Source organism: Coffea eugenioides, chromosome 8, assembly GCF_003713205.1.
Source record: "Coffea eugenioides isolate CCC68of chromosome 8, Ceug_1.0, whole genome shotgun sequence".
Lineage (NCBI taxonomy): Eukaryota > Viridiplantae > Streptophyta > Magnoliopsida > Gentianales > Rubiaceae > Coffea > Coffea eugenioides.
In genome coordinates, this window is record NC_040042.1 from 46,792,667 (window position 1) to 46,810,849 (window position 18,183).

General features: G+C 37.3%; 2 protein-coding genes across 3 annotated transcripts; one reads left to right on the forward strand and one right to left on the reverse strand.

Moving 5' to 3' along the window:
- Window positions 1-590: 590 nt before the first annotated feature.
- LOC113780960 (calcineurin B-like protein 7) lies at window positions 591-4,262 on the reverse strand. The gene is made up of 8 exons (XM_027326754.1): window positions 3,925-4,262; window positions 3,461-3,543; window positions 2,939-2,998; window positions 2,332-2,440; window positions 2,134-2,186; window positions 1,332-1,412; window positions 1,112-1,224; window positions 591-828 (listed from the first exon to the last, which is right to left on the reverse strand). The coding sequence occupies exons 1-8, from the start codon at window positions 4,010-4,012 to the stop codon at window positions 759-761; spliced, it is 657 nt and encodes a 218-aa protein (XP_027182555.1). The 5' UTR covers window positions 4,013-4,262; the 3' UTR covers window positions 591-758.
- A 3,671-nt stretch (window positions 4,263-7,933) lies between these two features.
- Window positions 7,934-17,798, forward strand: LOC113781080 (uncharacterized protein At4g10930). 2 transcript variants are annotated; one of them, XM_027326923.1, is made up of 15 exons: window positions 7,934-8,018; window positions 8,125-8,207; window positions 9,060-9,145; window positions 9,597-9,687; window positions 9,916-9,965; window positions 10,099-10,168; window positions 10,737-10,846; window positions 11,305-11,370; window positions 11,828-12,387; window positions 12,490-12,573; window positions 12,716-12,830; window positions 13,947-15,180; window positions 15,270-15,344; window positions 16,096-17,163; window positions 17,355-17,798. In XM_027326923.1, exons 2-15 carry the CDS (start codon window positions 8,139-8,141, stop codon window positions 17,571-17,573), a joined length of 3,897 nt encoding a protein of 1,298 aa, XP_027182724.1. In that variant the 5' UTR covers window positions 7,934-8,018; window positions 8,125-8,138; the 3' UTR covers window positions 17,574-17,798. The 2 variants fall into 2 exon arrangements, with proteins under 2 accessions (XP_027182724.1, XP_027182725.1); XM_027326924.1 differs by having other exon boundaries at window positions 7,971-8,006.
- Window positions 17,799-18,183: the final 385 nt, after the last annotated feature.

The following is an 18,183-nucleotide window of genomic DNA, read 5'->3' on the forward strand; positions in this document are numbered from 1 at the left end:
CATAAACACTACGTACAAGCACAAAATATCCTATGGCTTTCGTAAATTTGTTTCGGAATCTGGTGCCGCTGCTTTTCTTGATGGAACTTGCTAAGAATAGATTTCTTCTGTCAATCCAAATGCTCTCGAACTGATGGCAGATAAGCTGATTTTACTTCACTTTCAATCTGCAAGGAATTTCAACAAGCAACCGGTTTATTCCCTCGATAAGCTCATTATTCTTCTCCCCTGGATGACAAAGATTTTGGAACAACAAATGCAAATGTGGCGTGACATGCAGGATTACTTGGCAAAACTAAAATATTAAAGATTTTAGACAAGAAGTTGCAAAGGATAGATGTAGGGCCATGGTAACTTATTCTTGTAACTTTTCAAGATCTCAGATAATACATTGTTGCCTGCACTATAAGCAGTTTAGACTGTATAGCCCCTTCTGCAACCAAAAGCTTTAGAAAGATCAGAATAAACGAGGGAAGCAGATATATTTTTCCATTACGTGGTGCTCTATGAGTTGAGATCAGATAAGAAACAGCAATAGTAATTAAAAACGCATCATATGCTGATGGTTCAGGAGGATAAAAATGGCAAACTACCTAACATAGGATTGATAGTGAATTGACGACTGATTTATATCAGGCTATGTTTTTTAATGTCTGATAGATGGCGTATTAAAACCTGCAAAAAGAAAATGCTTCTCGTTGATTACACCACTAGAGAGAGCACTAGAATTTGGTACGCTTGGTCGGTTGGTTGTCATTTTAAGAGAAGAGCTCTGAATCTTGAACACGCGTCTTCATCACAAAACTTGGAAATGCCAAAGTTATCTCCCTGCAACAGGGACTCTGAATTTTAATCTCATAAAAGCAACAAGAAATGCCGGAGTCACTTGAAAGGAAAAAAAAACACAAGTAATCAGCCAAGGCAAGCTCAGATTGCAAAAAGTCATTCCTGGGCATCAGTCAGTTCGTGCCTACTGCAAAAGATGTACTTGCACAATTAGCATTTTCAAAGTTTATCAGAAGACATGTTTTTTAAAACTAGCCAACATATAAAGCAAGCAACAGTCGTTCCAGATATATGAAGGTAGGTTACCGGAGAAGTGATCACTTACTTTAAATGTGGAAGAGTCATGTTTTTTATCACTGAAGGATGCCTTGCCACCAATTCCTTCCATTCTTCTGGATCAATCCTCCCATCACCTTTTAGATCTGCCTCCATGATTGTCTGTTAAATTTTCAACTTAGACAAGCTCTCATTAATTGATAAGAGGATATAGGAGGACCAGACTACACAACTCTAAAGTTGATGCATCTAACTGTATTTTTCACCACCTTATTTACGATTGCTTCAACAACGTCATCTGGAAGTGTCAATTCTGATTCACGTAGAAGGGCCAATACCATTTCTTTCAACTGCAAAGAATTAAGTTCGGAGATCATTTCTACCTTCATGAGGAAAAAAAAACCGTTTGTGTCTACAAAACTTGTAAGCTGAAACAGCTAAATTAGCAAACCAAATCGTTTGTTTACAGATACTCTAGCAATCATGATGCTATCTCGTTCTTAGCTAGCATAATATTTCTTAACATTATTAACTTTGCACAATACGCTCCAGATTCTACATTGGACTTGAGACAGTATATGCTTCTAACTTCCTCTTGCTTTGTTTTATGACTAAATTCAAATGTGCATGCAAGAGGGGCACCGTGATCAGATACAGATGGAGGCCACAAGATGTGCGTTTCTGGTCATTTAGAGAAATCATAAGTTCACCATGCAATAAGTAATTGAAGGATACCATTTTGGAAAACTCCGTAACTACTGATAAAGGAAAACCTGAGGTAAATTTTTAGACAGACCATTGGCAGAAGCCAGTTTGATGCGCTGAAAAGAATATATGCTGATTTTAGTTTAAGATGGGAAATGAAAACCTGATAGATCTTATAAGATATGCCAATTTCCAAGCATCAAGATTGATATTCCGGATTCAAGTAAACTTATTCCGAGTAACATACCAAACGAATTGAACAGCACGCATGAGTGAGATGCCACCCTATATCACAGTTAACTCTTAACTCAGCTACATAATAAAACAGCCGAAGAATTGGAATAACTGCCAATCTAAGGTATGTACCTCATCATGTTCGATATAGCCAGTGCACCTCAAGTCATACAACTTAAATGAAACTGAAAAGGAATCTCCTTAAGTTAGCTGCAGGAAGTTGCATTGTACCATTTGATGATCGCAAATCTTAAAATATTCAAATATTTCAACTAGGCCATGAGGTACAGCAGAATAAATATTTCTAGAATCACCAACTGTATTCCTTACAAGCAATTTTGTCTGCCTCTGGTGCTCTTGGGTGAAAGATGCTTAAAGAACGAACAAATTCTCCAAATTCAATAACTCCATTATGCTTAAGATCAAACAAATCAAACAACTGCAATTGTGAGAGCACACGGAACAGAGTTTTGTTAGCTTTTGGAGGATGAGGGACAAGCATGCTTGATAAGGGTAATAGAAAGAGTTCATAGCAAAGCATCATCACAGAAAAAAAAAAGGACATTTTCTATGAAAATACTGATTAGATGAAGTCAGGGCCAGAAAATTATTTCATAATCTCAAGTTCATCCCGGCTTCTGACCTTTGCTGCCATTAATTGAGAGACAAAACTTTGAACCATTATAATGTTTCTTTAGAGAACATACCACATTTTCCATCTAAATCTGAATTTGAATTTGGCAGTATAGTAATTTTAGATCATACGCTATTGTTTTGCTTTATTTTTTTTATTTTTTTTTCTGCAACGCTGAGGAACATAAATGGTGCAGCAATCCTTTCTTGAGAAACTTTACCATGCCCTCAGTTAGCAATAATTTCCAAAAAAAAAAAAAAAGGGCAATCGTTTGATGAATAAGAATAAGACCAAATCACAAACCCTGTCTGCAAAGAAAGTATGCTTATTGCTGCTATCAAGAAGAGCAAGCTGAAAATCTTCCTGCAAGAAAGCACAAAGTAGAGTTACAAACGATGCACAAAGCAAAGTTGGTGGAAATAGATGCATGAGAATGCATGCAAGAAGGTTTTGATCCCTCTGATGAAAAGCACTCAGCCTACCAGCTTAACAACTCAATACGGGAGGATGAGGAAACCAGATATTGACGTTCATGATCCTTCTATATGATACTGTTTCAAAGTTCAACCCAAATAACTCAAGATATCTCCAGTGAAAAAGTTGGGAGACAAATTTTGTGGATTAGTCTGAAGTTTGTCTCTTCTTACAATTACGGAAGACAGAAAAAGAGAAAGATATTGGAGTCATGTTCTTAAAGAAACAGAAATAACAAGACATATAGGCAGTTAATGTCTTGGATATGGACTAATGTGCATGCTAACATCATTAAAGGACAGAACTGGTGAGATCTGATATCATGCACCTTCAGAAAGTTTGACGTAGTACCTTGTGAAGAAGACCATCATCAGTGATGGAGCTGCTTAGTTTCTCATACAGAGTATAGAGAGCGTCTACTTCATTCACGGTAACTGTCAAATGAAATTGAGCCATTACGACTTAGAATTTTTCACTAGATTAACCAGTCAACTGGACACAAAAAATGAATCATAAAACATCATCTAGGACAGAAAACTCTAGAAGAAGGTTATATCAAATTGTTATGGATTAAAGATTACTATTGAAAAGAGTAATATACCACTGACGGTTCACTCTTCTGAAATGACCTTGTGACTTTATTAAAAGCGAGTTCAATTGTCCTTGCATTACAATTTAGACAACCAGCACTACGCTTTCTATGCAAGTGCATCAACTTATTTGCAGTTGAAAATCAAAGATGATAGATGATCAAGGCCTAGTTATATTGCAGTTCCACGAAAGAGAATTGAACACTGTTGCATAAATCCACTCACAAGATGTCTCAGAAGCAAGTATAGAGTGCTCCTCAAGAGTTGGACGTCCAGCTCTCTTCAAGCAAAAGCAGCTTGCCATGGAATTCATATTCCTGTAGCAAGTTTGTATACCTGTCCCTGAAACTCAATTGCGTTTGTCAAGAACTGCACCTGCCGTAACAGTAAAAGAGGCAAACTAAGTCCAGCAAATCAAGACGCTTTCATCATAGGAATAGTGAAAGAAAATTTGCAAGAGTTGGGGAGTGGTCGGACTTTAGACTGAGGTTTAGTAGCAGCTGTTGTCAATGGTCAGGGGCAGAGTTACTCTGTCGGAAAGACAGCAGTGTGAATTTAATAGTTCAATTAGCAATTTCCGTCCTAGTGAACGCAGCTAAATCAAAAGGTTTAACTGTGTATCCGCATTGTGTTTTAAGTCAAAAAACACTGCACTTCAGTACATGAACATAGCATCTTTAAATGAATCAAAAGTGGTATTTTTTGCCAGGCAAGCAACTAATATCAATAGACAACCCATCATGTTTGATGACTTATTTGTCCGTCACAGAATTTGCCAGATCTCCAGCCGACCAAAAACAACTCAATTTCCTTTAGCTGCCTAGCTGAACCACTAAAGTGAATCTTAGGATTCTACTGAATTGATCATAGTAAATCTATGCAGCACCATCCTAGTCAAGATTAGCATCGTAAAAAATATCAATAAGACAACAGCATCAATATGCAAATGAAATTCAACATTGTACTAAATAGAATATACAGCACCAAAAAACTCAGGCGACCTTCTGAGATAGGAACGGAGAGGAACGGAGATAACCGTTCCAATACCAATCTATGTCAAATATACAGAATTTGGTTTTATTCTTTAAAAGACCACTTGGGATTGGTGGCTTTTGGCATGGACCGCCCTGGGATGGTTGCGAGTTCTTAAACATTTCTCCAGGTAACACCGCAACTGATTGAAACAGGAAGACGCAGGAACAATATGAGAAAATAAGTCAAAACAAAAGCACTTTTCAACTTTTCCACTCTAATGCAGCACAGTCGAACTTGCTAACATATACCGCACAATAGTGATGAAGAATAACGTCCACAAAAATCACTTGGGGACCGGGAATCCCACAAGTCTACAAGCAACATCGTACAAACTCTTTTTGACATATGTTATATGGAGTTGTAGAAGGATTGTAAAAATATGGAAACTTAGACAATTACCAGATGTTAACCATATATAATTAGGAGTTGGAATGAAGGAAATAAAAAACGGAAGAACTCGTGACTTCACCTGCAATTTATTAGTACTATATGCTTCTTTGCTCTTTAGCTGGTGTAGGCTACATCAAACTGAGTTCATCTTCAGAGTGCTAATCTCTCTCTTTAAATGGTGCATTCCTCTTCTTTCAGTTTTCGGACTTCTGTTTTATTTGTTCTCGTAGTCTTGTGACAATGCCGGGTCGCTACAGGACCACATTTATTTAGTTGCATTACGCATGGACTATTGGACTGAGCTAATAGTCTAATGCATGCTGCTATTAAGAAATGAATATTTGTCTACATTATTAGTACTACTGTTCTAACGTGTGTGTCTGCAGATCCGGAGAAGATGGTTGACATTTTGTTATCCCGCAAACGCAATGAGGACTATTAAGAGTCACATTAGCCTTGCACTCGAAAACCATAGTTTAATAGCTGTGCCAAATAAAAACTCAAAGATCAAATCACTGACATTAGCTTATGACCTCATTTTAAGTGGCGTAAGACTCAGCACAACTAGAGAAGGTGCAGTGTTCAATAGAGTAATCAGAAGATGAGACTTGAGAGACCATTCTAGAGAGAGAATGACTTAAAAAGTAACAGGACTATTCTGGCTCGTTAGTTAATTCACAAGTCATAAGGGCAAATCCAAATCAGACCACCTAACCCAAGAAAATTTGGTACAGAAGAAAACAAGGATTAACCTTCTTCTATACACAGACACGACAGTGTATACACTTTTATCATTGGATGTATGACATATAATTCAGATTTGAATTTGAAGCCTAAATTTTGCATACGTGTTATGCATCCAACTGTAATAGTGTATATAAGATTTATTCAGAAAAGAAAACAATGGTCATTTAGAACTATTACACTGCTAGCAAGGCACCTTCTAAGCTCTATCCCCTCCACGGGTCCTGCCTCTTCTGTCCACGCTTTAGGTCAGAAGAGTGCACTTTCTGGATTCACTACAATTCAGCAGCGATCCTTGCCCAAACAAGAAATTTAAAATTCATGGCCAACTCACCTAAACGAGTTGATTTAGGAACATTACATTGACAATTAATTTTGGCTAAGTGTTGCATCAATCTGTTGGCAGATAGCAAAAGGACATTTGTGTTGCTACTATTGGTGATGTTCGAATTTACGCAGCAGAAGAGAAGTAACAGAATACCAATACATCACCGTCCACAATATGAGAGTTGAAGAGAAGCTTCGCCAGTTGTGACCTTCCCAACTGAGACGCGGTCCGTTTGAGCCTTGAGGTGAATGACACCTTAGTCACCCATTTATTTTATTTAATTATTTTGCTACGAATAATATAAATATTTTCTAGTTTCTTTGGTAAAAATTGTGCTGTTTATCCAATCCTGCGGTCTTTGGATTAATAATCATGAATAAAATAAGCAAGACGCACACAAAGTCATGAGATAGCTTATTTTTTTAATTTTCTTCCCCAGTAGCAGGACATACAAAATTCTTTTAAGTACAACACACTACTGTTATTTATGTCCACTTTACGCTCATTGTATGTGCGCACACAAACCACACTAATAACAAAAAATAAAGTGCAAATGGTAAAAAAAAAAAAAAAATCGCTCAATTATTTAAAATTATATCGTTTGGTCATTAAACCTTTTTTTTTCTTTTTGGCAAAAGTCATCAAAGTCATTTCTTTGAATTCCGGTACTAAAATAGCTGAAAATGCATCCATGTGACCAGTAGTCTGGTACTAGTAGGCTTGGCCCTTGTCGGGGTTTCAATCCCACATCGGTATTGGCGGGGGGAGGGTTTGGATAGATAAGTCCCTGGGTGCCTTCAAAAGTTGCCGGCTTTTGAAGGTTGCTCGGGGATCTAGGTTTATTTGCCGAAATTCTTACTTTCACAAGAAAATATCAGGACTAATAGTCTGGTACACTTTTAGATTCTCAAAGATTAAAATGTCTCACAGTCATTGATACATATTACTAGAAACAAAGATTGAGGGCTTTTTGAATTTTCAAACTTCACTTATTCTCTTCAGATTTTGACCAATTTTTCCAAGCGCGGTTAAAGATTTCAATTGTAATATGAGAAGATCCTTAATCTCTTTTCAATTTTTTTTTTCAGTATAAGTGAGAGATCTCAAATCTGAGACTTTTTATTTATACTCTTTTTTTCTTTATCATTCAATTCATCCCTTTTCGAAAAGATTGTGAGATATTTTTGGTGTTAAAAACCTAAGCGTATTACTTGTATAATTTCATTTTCAACTATTTTAACACTAGAATTCGACAAAATGATCAAAAAAGATACACTATTACGAGTTTAGTGACCTCTTCGGCTAAAGAAAATATTTGGTGACCGGACGGTGCAATCTTACATAATTGAGTGATTTTTTCGGCATTTACTAAAAAATAAACGAAGGAAATGGAGGACTCGTCGAGCGGTGGCAATGGGACCGGAAAATACAAGAAAAGGGCCGAAAGCGGTGTTTTCACGACCAAATTGAGGCCTCTACACATCTTCAAGGCAGCTATTTATTCATCTTGGGCCATCACCAATAAATTGGTTTCTTTCCGCAGCACTCATTATATGGGCTTGAATACAGGCCCTAAAAAGCTAAACAGTACTGGTAACTTGGACCCATTGCTAGTCACTTTGCAAGAACCATGTAGGATACTAAACGAAGACAATGGGGGCCTGTGAGTCCCCCTTTCTCGGCCCCCTTTCTCTCTCTCTGTCTCCCACAGATGATCTTGCCTTTTTTTCTTTTTTCTTTCCCCATTATTATTATTATTATTATTCTCCGTTAATCTTTGGGCACATTACAGCTTCAACTGCTAGAACTGGTAAAGTCCTAGGTACGAGGCGATCATAAATTGCGTTTCAATTTTACATTGGTTAATTCATTTTCTTCACTCCAAAAGTCGCATCTCTTTTTTTTTTTTTTCTGGGGTTAAATTTCAGGTCTATACGAAGCTATGGATGTGGAATTGGTTACAGAAGGAACATCGGATGATGAAGGCTATAGAATTGATGAAAATAATGAGGTCATTTTTCTTTCTAATTCATTTTCATCACCAGAGGCAGTAAAATTGGTTACACAGTTTAGTTCTTCTTACTGTTCAGAGCCTAAAAAAATTGATCTGGGGAGTAAAACTTTAATAATCTAGTTTACTTGCTTAGCTTACGGTTTAGTGCTAATTGTTAGAGTAAGTTATTGCTATGAAGAGCAATTCATAGGATTGTAACTCCTGTATTCTAAGCTTGGTTTGATTTCTTATCAAGCTTGAAATTTGCATTCCTGACTGGTGTGATTGTTGGCTTGATTATAACAAGCCCTGGGTGGAATGAGCTTTTATCAACCCAAGCTTGAATCAAGCTCGAGTAGCTTAATTGTTGTTGTTTGTATATATCACATTCTATACTTACCAAGGTGAGCTTTAGAAACAAAGAAACATTAAGTTGTTTTCATGCTGGGTTTGATTATTCGATGAACCAATTCTTAATGATCTCTATTAATCTGAAATTGAGTTGCGTAACAAGTGATTTCGTTTTGATTCACCCCCATGCGGCGTCTTCCCAGTATCTTGTAGATGAACTATGACCATGAAATTCAAATACTGCCAGTCTGCCATAGAAGTCAGATACAGATTTTCGGGGAGTGGCCCTAAATTTCAGTTTAGTCTCCAAAATGTTCCAAAAAAATTGATTCATTTTCTCTGGCTTCCTTCTGTTTTCAACTCTGATTTTTGATGATTGTGTTTAGTTTTTCAATTTTTTTAATCATAATATAAGTTTCTATGTGTTGTGACATTGACAAGATAAGCAATTTTTGATAAATTTGCTGAAGAATGGTGAATGTGTGTTATTGTGCCTCTAATGGGCTTCTTTCTTTTCAGGAATATATGAATTTTGACGGTGAAAGATGTGGTATTTGTATGGATATTGTCATTGACAGAGGAGTTCTTGATTGTTGTCAGCACTGGTATGTGTTTGATCACTTTATATAGCACTAAACTTTTTTGTATTTCTGGTGGTGAGGGTGGGCAAGGGTTGGCTGAGGTGGGGGCCCTTGGTGGTATTTGTCACTCAGTTGTTTTACTGGTCTTATGTCTATTCAGAAGAGACTAGTATCCTTTTGCTGGTGTACTAAATACATACCCATACTCCTGCAATATTGTCATGAATATTGGCTCAATATGTTTAACTTTCTGATTTATGTTTTCATAGTCCTTGGTGACTCTGACATGTATATCTTATGGTAGTCAGCCTATGGTAATTTTTAGACATCAAACATTCGTATTCTGGTTAATGTGATTAGTTAAGATGCAATTTAGTGGAACTATATCTCCTGATTCTGTTACTAGTTTTGAAGTTAATCCAGCTTGTCTGGATCACATGTAAATTATAACCTGAGCTTATGATTCAAATTTCAGGTTCTGTTTTACATGCATTGACAACTGGGCTACAATCACAAATCTATGCCCGCTTTGCCAGAATGAATTTCAATTGATCACATGTGTGCCTGTGAGTAACAAAAATGTTAGACGGTTCTTGGTTATTGCTTCTATGACCACCTTTTAGTTGATTTTCATACTATATTCTGGCCAAAAACCCTACTTACTCTGGATAATGCTTATTCATTCTCTTGGTCCTTGTGCTGTAATTTCTTGGAGAATTGTCATAGAGCCTGTTAAAAAAGCTCTTGAAGAAATTTTTAAAGAAGCTGCTGATGCATGATTCTTAATTGTGAAGGTATATGATACTATTGGTAGCAACAAGACTGATGAGGATTCATATTCCAGGTAGTTTTATTTTCTAGATGCTCTCAGTATTCTATAGTGTGTGCTACTATTTCATCGAATGAAAGTGCTACAGTTGTTTTTGTCAATTAGGTGTCTCAGACATTGTAATTTGTATTTTGTCTGGTCTGTGCAGGGATGATGATTGGTGCATTGAAGGAAAGAATAACACTCTTTCTTTTCCATCATATTATATTGATGAAAATGTAAGGCAATGAAGTCATCTAGTGGTTCATGGAATTGTGATTTTAATGCCATCAATGGTCTACCAACTTTCAGAAATCATTAACTTTGTACCTTATCTATTAGAGAAAGGTCTAGATGAAGATACACACATCTGGCATTGTGAATTTAGTAATTGATTTTAGCTTATTTGGTAACATGAGAAGATTGCTTCAACATTGAGTTTATAATGACTATGTCATGATTCAGGATCTGCCACATACTGCATCTTCCTATGGGTCTTTCGAAAAATAGTTATGATGATGAAACAAAGCATATGCCTATTGAAGAAATATGATTTTGAAGAACACTATTTAAATATGTGCAGGATAGTCACTCCTTCATCTGGTGTGAAAAATGAAGTTTTAGGATGTGCTGCATTACTGCTCTTTTGCTGAATTATTTCTTTGGGAAATACATGGAAAGTATAACTATATTTAGTATATTTGGCCAGATCCTCATACTTTTTGCTTTTTATTACCTGGTTGGCGTTCAGTTTTGTGCAAGTCTTTTTATGACCAGGAAATTGCCATGCACTTTGTCATCTTGTAGGCAGTTGTCTGTTTGGATGGTGATGGCTGCAAAATTCGAAGTAGATCTGCAGCAATGGAAGCAGATTCAAACCTTGACACATCAATTGCTTGTGATTCATGTGATATATGGTATGTCGAATATGCTTTGTCAAGCCTAATCATTTTGTACACAGGTTGAATCCTTGTATCTTAACGAATTTTAAGTTCTCTGGGGACTATCTATGTGAACAATGAATTGCTAGCTTACATAATAACATCTTAGAAATGGAAACTAGATGCTTTAAGTCACATGAAATGCCCACTTTCTGAATGAAAGTTAAAAGGCATTGACTGGAACTACTTTCTTTAGCATTAGCATATTGGGTCCTGCCAGGCTGCCACATGATTGTTGGCTATGGTGCTAGATGTGCAATTGTGACAATAAATGGCCCTGAAGTGTACCAGTTGAGAAGTTTCAGGGAAAAGTGTGAATTTGTTGTAATAGATGTTGTCTGATACTTTTGACATAGAAATTCTTCTGTGTCTGATGATCTTTGAAATTTTTTCTGTTCTTGTTTTCCTAATTGCTTATTGTGTGCATTAATCAGGTACCACGCCTTCTGTGTTGGATTTGATCCCGAAGGTGCATGTGAGAATTCATGGCTCTGCCCAAGGTAGTTAACTGGGAATTGGATGTCACATTTATTAGTACCATTGCATTTGCCAAAATCAAAAGCCACTGCATGGTATTGGGGCACAAGATTACTTTTCTGTTTTAAGACCTCTTTTTTTTTAATGTTAATTCTTTTGCAGCAATAAGTTACAAAATGAGGCAAAATAAGTTACTGTTATAACCCGTTTTGGGAAATTCTGGCTGTATTACTAACAATTGAAAGTGAATCCTGGTTACAATTTCTTGCTAATATCTGTTGAACAATAAGAAAGTTTCAACCCAATAAAAATTGTATATCTCTTCACTTATGATACACGCTTTCCTTGTTTGGGTTAGTTAATCTTGATTGATCTATCCTTCCAGCTCAGTTACTTTCATTTTGGTTATCTATTTCAGGTGACTTTTCATTAAGGTTCTTTCTTTTGCTTTCTTTGAACTAATTTTTGTAGCTGATACAGGTGTCTAGTTGATCAACAGCCTAAAAAATTAGATGGTGTTCTAGTACCCAGGTTAGGCAACCAGCATGAGCCAGAAAATGCAAGAAGTGGGGGCTCCGGTGAAGCAGCTTTTTCTGGAAAGGTGTCAGTATCTGTTGCTGATGCTGGTGAGACAGCTGTTGTTGTCTCTGTTGTTGAGGGAAGCCGAAGGGCTGAAGAACCAGGTGGAGAACATTCAACATTGGACTTCACAACCGACACAAAAGCTGATGCTTCCTTGTCAAGTAATGTTGCATTTGCTCCTCAATGTGGAGACCTATCCAGTGAAAGGCTTGGCTTTGTACCAAAGTCTGAGTCAGAGGAACTAAAACTCTCCTTGTCAGGGGATATTTGTTTCAGTTCACAATTTCCTTCCATTGATTTGACTATTAAAGCTGATAAGGAAGAAACAGGAGAACAAAAACTTGTCAATAGGCTTGGAATGTCTTCAACAAAATGTTCTTCCATTCTTCTTGAGGATAAAATGGCTAAATCTGGTTTAGACCTTCATCTGGGTTTATCAGTAAACTCATCCTCAACTGGTAATTGGTGTTCATAGTTTTTTCGTTTTCAAGATCTTCCTAACATTCTCCAATAAAGATGTTGCAATTTTTTATTTACTTGCCTTTCTTATATGGAAATAGTTGACATGATAAATAATACATCCATGGATGATCAAGAGCTTGGGTTGGTTTACCAGAAAAGCAGCTCAGGACATCTCTTATCAGGTACAAGAAGGATGAAGTTTAAATCCTTCTTTGTGGTTTATACTTCAGTTTGGAGCATAATTACCAAATTAACGTGGTTAAGCTTTTGTGCAACTCTTTCTTATGTGGCTTGCTTATGGCCTTTTCACTTGAATGCTTCCAGCTGATGGAATGGTGCCTCATGAAGAGGTGATACTTACAGTAGGCAGGATGATGCCTGATAAAGATGATGATACTACTCTAGTTAGTGGTGAAAAGAGAAAGCACAAAGATACTGGGTAATATTTCTTTTCGTAATTTGTGCTATTACTGGAACTCTGAATGCTAGTGTTTGGGCGCTTTTTGTTTTATGTGGAAAAACTGTCTTTTGTGGGTGACAACTGACAAGTATTGGCGTAGGCAAGATTGCTTCTAAGTCTTGGACTGCATCTCATATGCCTGCCTGGTACTTTAAGTACTGCAGTGCTCAAATAATGTGCTGTTTGAAAAGACCCTACCTTTTACTTATGGAGAAGCCTCCAAAGCAATGATAGATCCATGAAGTGATCAAGTTTTACATAGTAACTTGTGCTTGGAGTTGATAGTAACTTGTGCTTGGAGTTGATTACCTTATGAAATGAACAAGTGAATCTTTTGACAAAATATCGGTCCATTCGTACACAGCATGTTAGTGTCAGAGAGTAGGTTTAGTACAAATAGCTCAAATTAGAGCTTCTTTGATTCTCATCAGATAAGGATATTTCTCAAATACTACAGATATAGTAGATAAAGTGTATTACCATTCTTAATCTTCTGTACAAGTTCTCAGATCTCTAAGAGTTTGATTTATGTTTAGTCACTGGTTTGATGGATTCTAGTGACTTGATAAATCTGTAGTCCAAGATTGGGAGTCATGGTTAGGCAATAATTGTATATTGTCTTGGATTCATCTATCTTGGAAACTGGCTTTTTCCTTAACTTTACCCTTCTGTGGGATAGCTGGAAATTACCGAAGGGAATCTCATGGGAGAAAGTCCATATTATGAGTGGGGGATTTCCAACCAGCTGAAGTGTCGAGTATCCAAAGTTTAATCTAGTGTTGAGTAGCCAAATGTAATCTAGGAAATAAAATACTTATCTTTTTAGGATGACAAATGGAATTGGAAAGATAGCTTTGATTAGATCTACATTTATAGTCCTGTGAGACTTCTGATGCTGATTTTGATATCAATTGTATGTGTGTGAACTGAGAGAAGGTAAAGTTCCCGTATGAGCTTGCTATGTGCTTCATGTTTGAAAACTTCTGTCAATGTAATGTATTATCTTACAACATGTGAAACCAAATTTCCTTTTGAGGTTTTCTTTACATTTTAACTGTTTATCTTGTTTCTCATAATGAACCTAATGGTTTGCAGAAGTCTGGATGATGGAGAATGCAAGGCTGAAATTGATGCTAATGCTCCTCTCAAGAAAGTCAAAGTTGAGGCTATTGAGGGAACTAAGTTGACTCCTTTGAAAGACCCTGTTCCATATGATTCTAGACAGTTTTCAAGTACAACAAATATTGAGAATAGTGAACCAACTTGTGCGTCAGAAAAGAAAAATGTTAGTGATGTTATAATGGATATAGTTCAGGAGACAGGTCGTAGACGTCCAAAGCAGTTAGCACATGCCAATTCTAGTAACATATCATCTAGAGAAAGGGAAAAATCAGAAAATGCAGCGGGTTTGAGAGTGAAAAAGATCATGAGGAGAACTGATGAGGATGCAGATTCGTCCGTACTGGTTCAGAAGCTGAGAAAAGAAATCAGGGAAGCTGTTCGGAATAAATCCTCTAAAGAAATTGGAGAAAGTCTTTTTGATCCAAAACTCCTGGCTGCTTTTAGGGCTGCTGTGTCAGGATCGGTGACTGAAACTAAGAAGCCTCCTCTAGATTTGAAGGCAAAGAAGGCATTATTGCAGAAGGGGAAGGTACGTGAAAATTTAACCAAGAAAATATATGGGATGGGGGGAAGACGAAGACGTGCATGGACTCGAGATTGTGAAGTTGAGTTTTGGAAACATCGCTGCTCAAACATATCAAGGCCTGAAAAAATTCAAACCTTAAAATCTGTTCTTGACGTCCTGCAAAATGATACTGTTAACAAGGAAATCAAGCATCGTAAAGAAGGCGAGGCAAGTTCGATTCTTTCAAGATTGTATTTAGCGGATACTTCTATTTTCCCAAGGAAGCATAACATCAGGCCTGTCTCAGCCTCCAAAGGTGATGCAGTTGAAAAAAATCAGGAGCAGAATACTCCTGAAAAACTTGAAGTCAATCCAATGAAACACGAGGTTTCAAAGAAACCAGTTGTTTCTGTAATTTCAGACAGCAATGGGACCAAGAAGGGTGCCTCAGGCGTTAAGGCTGAAGCTGCTTCAACTAAATCGTGTCCAAACAATCGCACAGAGAGGCCATCCACCTCCAAATTAGGTGGCTCAAAGGTAGCTTCTGAGCAGGAAATCACTAGTGCAACTGGTAGCATGAAGACTGATAAGAGGAAATGGGCTTTAGAAGTTCTTGCTAGAAAAACAGCTGTAACACCTACTACTGGGGTGCAAGAAAAGGAAGAGGACAGTGTCATGCTTAAAGGAAATTTCCCTTTATTAGTATGTGATACTTCCATTTATGTTACAAATTTCTCCTCTCTTTTCACTTGGGGAGCTAAAACATGTTTTTCCTTTACTGAATTGAGCAGGCTCAGCTACCGAAAGATATGCGACCAAGTTTGGCACCCATTCGCCACAATAAAATCCCTATAGCAGTCAGGCAGGTAAACAGCGTGTGTTGTTTTCTAGCCTTCTTTTCAGAGACTTAACCTGAGAAATTAGTGTAAAAAATGAATAAAAAATTGATATTAGCATTACTTGGTCATCAAAAAATAAGATGTATTTGATAATTATTTGAGTTGACTGCTGACGTGTAGCATCTTTTGAGCGAGAAATATCCGGTTTTTGCAATACTAGCTCCAAAATTTTACTAGAATTGCTATTGTATGATATGGCTAATGAAACCAATTTAATGCTTGAAATGCAATTGCAATCCTCATTCTCGTGACTGTTAGGACTTTCAGGCTGCTAGTTTTGCATATCAACATCTTTATGCTCTTCTGGGATTTCTCACCTCTGCTACAGATTTTAGTCTGGCTTCCTGCACCTTCAACTATAATTCTTCTGTCTTTACTGCAATTAAACTTACTGCCCTACTAGTTTTGCTAATTTTTGAATTGCTATTACAAGTTTTGTAGGAACTTCAACCTCACTGAAAACTAATGTAGATACACAGCATGGATTTGCTGAAAGCATAATCAGTTAATCTCCTTTCATCTAAAAGTATTTCCAAGCTTTTGAAAAGCCTTAAGACCTTTACATGTGATATATGTATAATGATCAGTACCATAATCCATGTTTTCCTGTTTGGCATGCTTAAGAATCTCGATTCCTGGAATTCTGATTTCCTGAAATGTAATAGTTGGAAGCTGTCAATTCAAGGTCTTGATGGTTTGCACAAAAATTATTGCACAGGCTCAACTTTACCGCCTTTTGGAGCACTTTTTGAGGAAAGCAAATCTATCCATTATACGCAGAACTGCAGAAACGGAGTTGGCAGTTGCTGATGCTATTAATATTGAAAAGGAGGTTGCTGATAAGTCAAACAGCAAGCTGGTTTACGTAAATTTGTGTTCACAGGAGTTATCACGTAGATCTGATAATATGAACTTGGGTAGAGATGCAGAAACAAGTCCTCCGACTTCAGGAGTTTCTAGTGATGGAGAAAAAGTAACCAATGATTCCAATCTTGAGGTTAACGAAGCACTGAAAACTGCTGGGCTTTTGTCTGATACACCTCCAAATAGTCCATCTAAACCAGTGGAGGAAATTAAGGAGGATGCTGGCTTCTTGAATAAGAGCGAATCTGATGGCCCAGACAATGTATTCGAAATGGATTCTCAACCAGAACTTGATATTTATGGTGATTTTGATTATGATTTGGAAGATGATTACTTTGTTGGTGCAAGTGCTCTAAAGATTTCTAAGCTACAGCAAGAGGTGTCAAAAATGAAAGTTCTTTTTTCCACTCTTAACCCCGATGCATCAAATGGCTCCCAAGATATATGTGATCATGAAGGATCAGCTGGTGTTGGACCTACAATGGCTTCCTCTGGTCATGAATTCCCTACAGATGCTGGGAATTCAACTGTCGATGGTAGGGCAAATGATAACCAACCACAGAACACCAGAGTTGATGAAGTATATGGGGAGCTTTCTCTTGCTGAATGTGAGGAATTGTATGGCCCGGACAAAGAACCACTGATTGAAAAGTATCCAGAGACAGCACTAGTCAAACCATGCGAACTGGTAGCCGGTAAAGAGATTGTGATGGAAAATGGATGTCATGGATCCAGTGAAATGGCAAAGACATCTGAATCCAAGAGTGGGAATTTAGCAGTTAGCGAAGCTCACCAGGGCAGTGTCGGATCAGTAAATTCACCTAGTCATTCCCAAAATACTGAAAAGGTGCAAAGGAAGGAAAAGATGTCTACTGTGGACTCCAACAAGCTATCAGACAGCCGTAATTTTGTATCAAAGAAGGTACTAGTCACTAATGCATTTGTTTGGTGGATTTTCAATAGCTCCACTCGATTAAAAAGTAAAAACACGAAAAGGCTGTTCTGTCACCATTTTACTGTGTGCATAGTGGCACTCTACTCTTTAACTGCTTCACCGGTTATGTCCATCCATGTTTTATTTTCTGATAAATCCACTTATATATTTCTACACAGGTTGAAGCATATATCAAAGAGCATATCCGGCCATTGTGCAAGAGCGGTGTTATCACTGTTGAACAATACAGATGGGCTGTAGGAAAAACAACTGAGAAAGTTATGAAATATCACTCAAAAGAACAAAATGCAAATTTTCTCATCAAGGAAGGGGAGAAAGTGAAGAAACTCGCTGAGCAGTATGTTGAAGCTGCCCAGCAAACAGCAAAAGCGCAGTAGGCAGCCATCAGACTGTTTGCTGGTCCACCAATTTTGTATGGTCATGTAAAGAGGCTTCTTAATATGCTGAGCCAACGGACATTCAAGATACGGCAATTGTAGATATGCAATTCGATATTCATGAATCCTTTTACCACTGAACTATGGAATTTAACGGTGGTCAACCTTAATTCTGGCTTAGCTCCGGAACAGACGCATAAATGATCTCCCAATTAGTCTTGCTAACGCACGGAATTCCCTTTATCTAACTCAGCTCGAAACCTTTCTAATTTAAGGGGAGAAAAAGGACAAAGATTAGCTGAATGTGAAGTCATAGAAAAGTAAACTAATCACACAGAGATAGAACAAAGGAACTCTGCAAGTTTGCCCGAAATTTTGAGTGAAGGAGATTTTTTTTGAAAAATTTTTGACTGGGCAAGTTTTGTAAAGGATTCCTATGCAATTTGTAGAACTAGCTTTCTGCACCCTCACATTCTGCTTGATGGCGCTTTTCACCATGGGAGAGGATATATTGGAACCTTAAAGGCTTGATGGAAATGCGTTTGACTAAATCAGTTTCATGATGGGGTTCAGCAATTTTGTTTTTTTACCTTGAGACGGAAGAGTTGAA

What these genes read in the sequence shown, in the direction of transcription:
- LOC113781080 (XM_027326923.1), top strand. Translation starts at nt 8,139, where the DNA reads ATGGATGTGGAATTGGTTACAGAAGGAACATCGGATGATGAAGGCTAT. An exon ending in AGTAAACTCATCCTCAACTG is followed by an intron (nt 12,388 to 12,489) that starts GTAATTGGTGTT and finishes ATATGGAAATAG; the next exon opens with TTGACATGATAAATAATACA. An exon ending in TCCCTATAGCAGTCAGGCAG is followed by an intron (nt 15,345 to 16,095) that starts GTAAACAGCGTG and finishes ATTATTGCACAG; the next exon opens with GCTCAACTTTACCGCCTTTT.
- LOC113780960 (XM_027326754.1), bottom strand. Translation starts at nt 4,012, where the DNA reads ATGAATTCCATGGCAAGCTGCTTTTGCTTGAAGAGAGCTGGACGTCCA. An exon ending in GCTATATCGAACATGATGAG is followed by an intron (nt 1,413 to 2,133) that starts GTACATACCTTA and finishes AATTCTTTGCAG; the next exon opens with TTGAAAGAAATGGTATTGGC. An exon ending in ATGACTCTTCCACATTTAAA is followed by an intron (nt 829 to 1,111) that starts GTAAGTGATCAC and finishes TCCCTGTTGCAG; the next exon opens with GGAGATAACTTTGGCATTTC.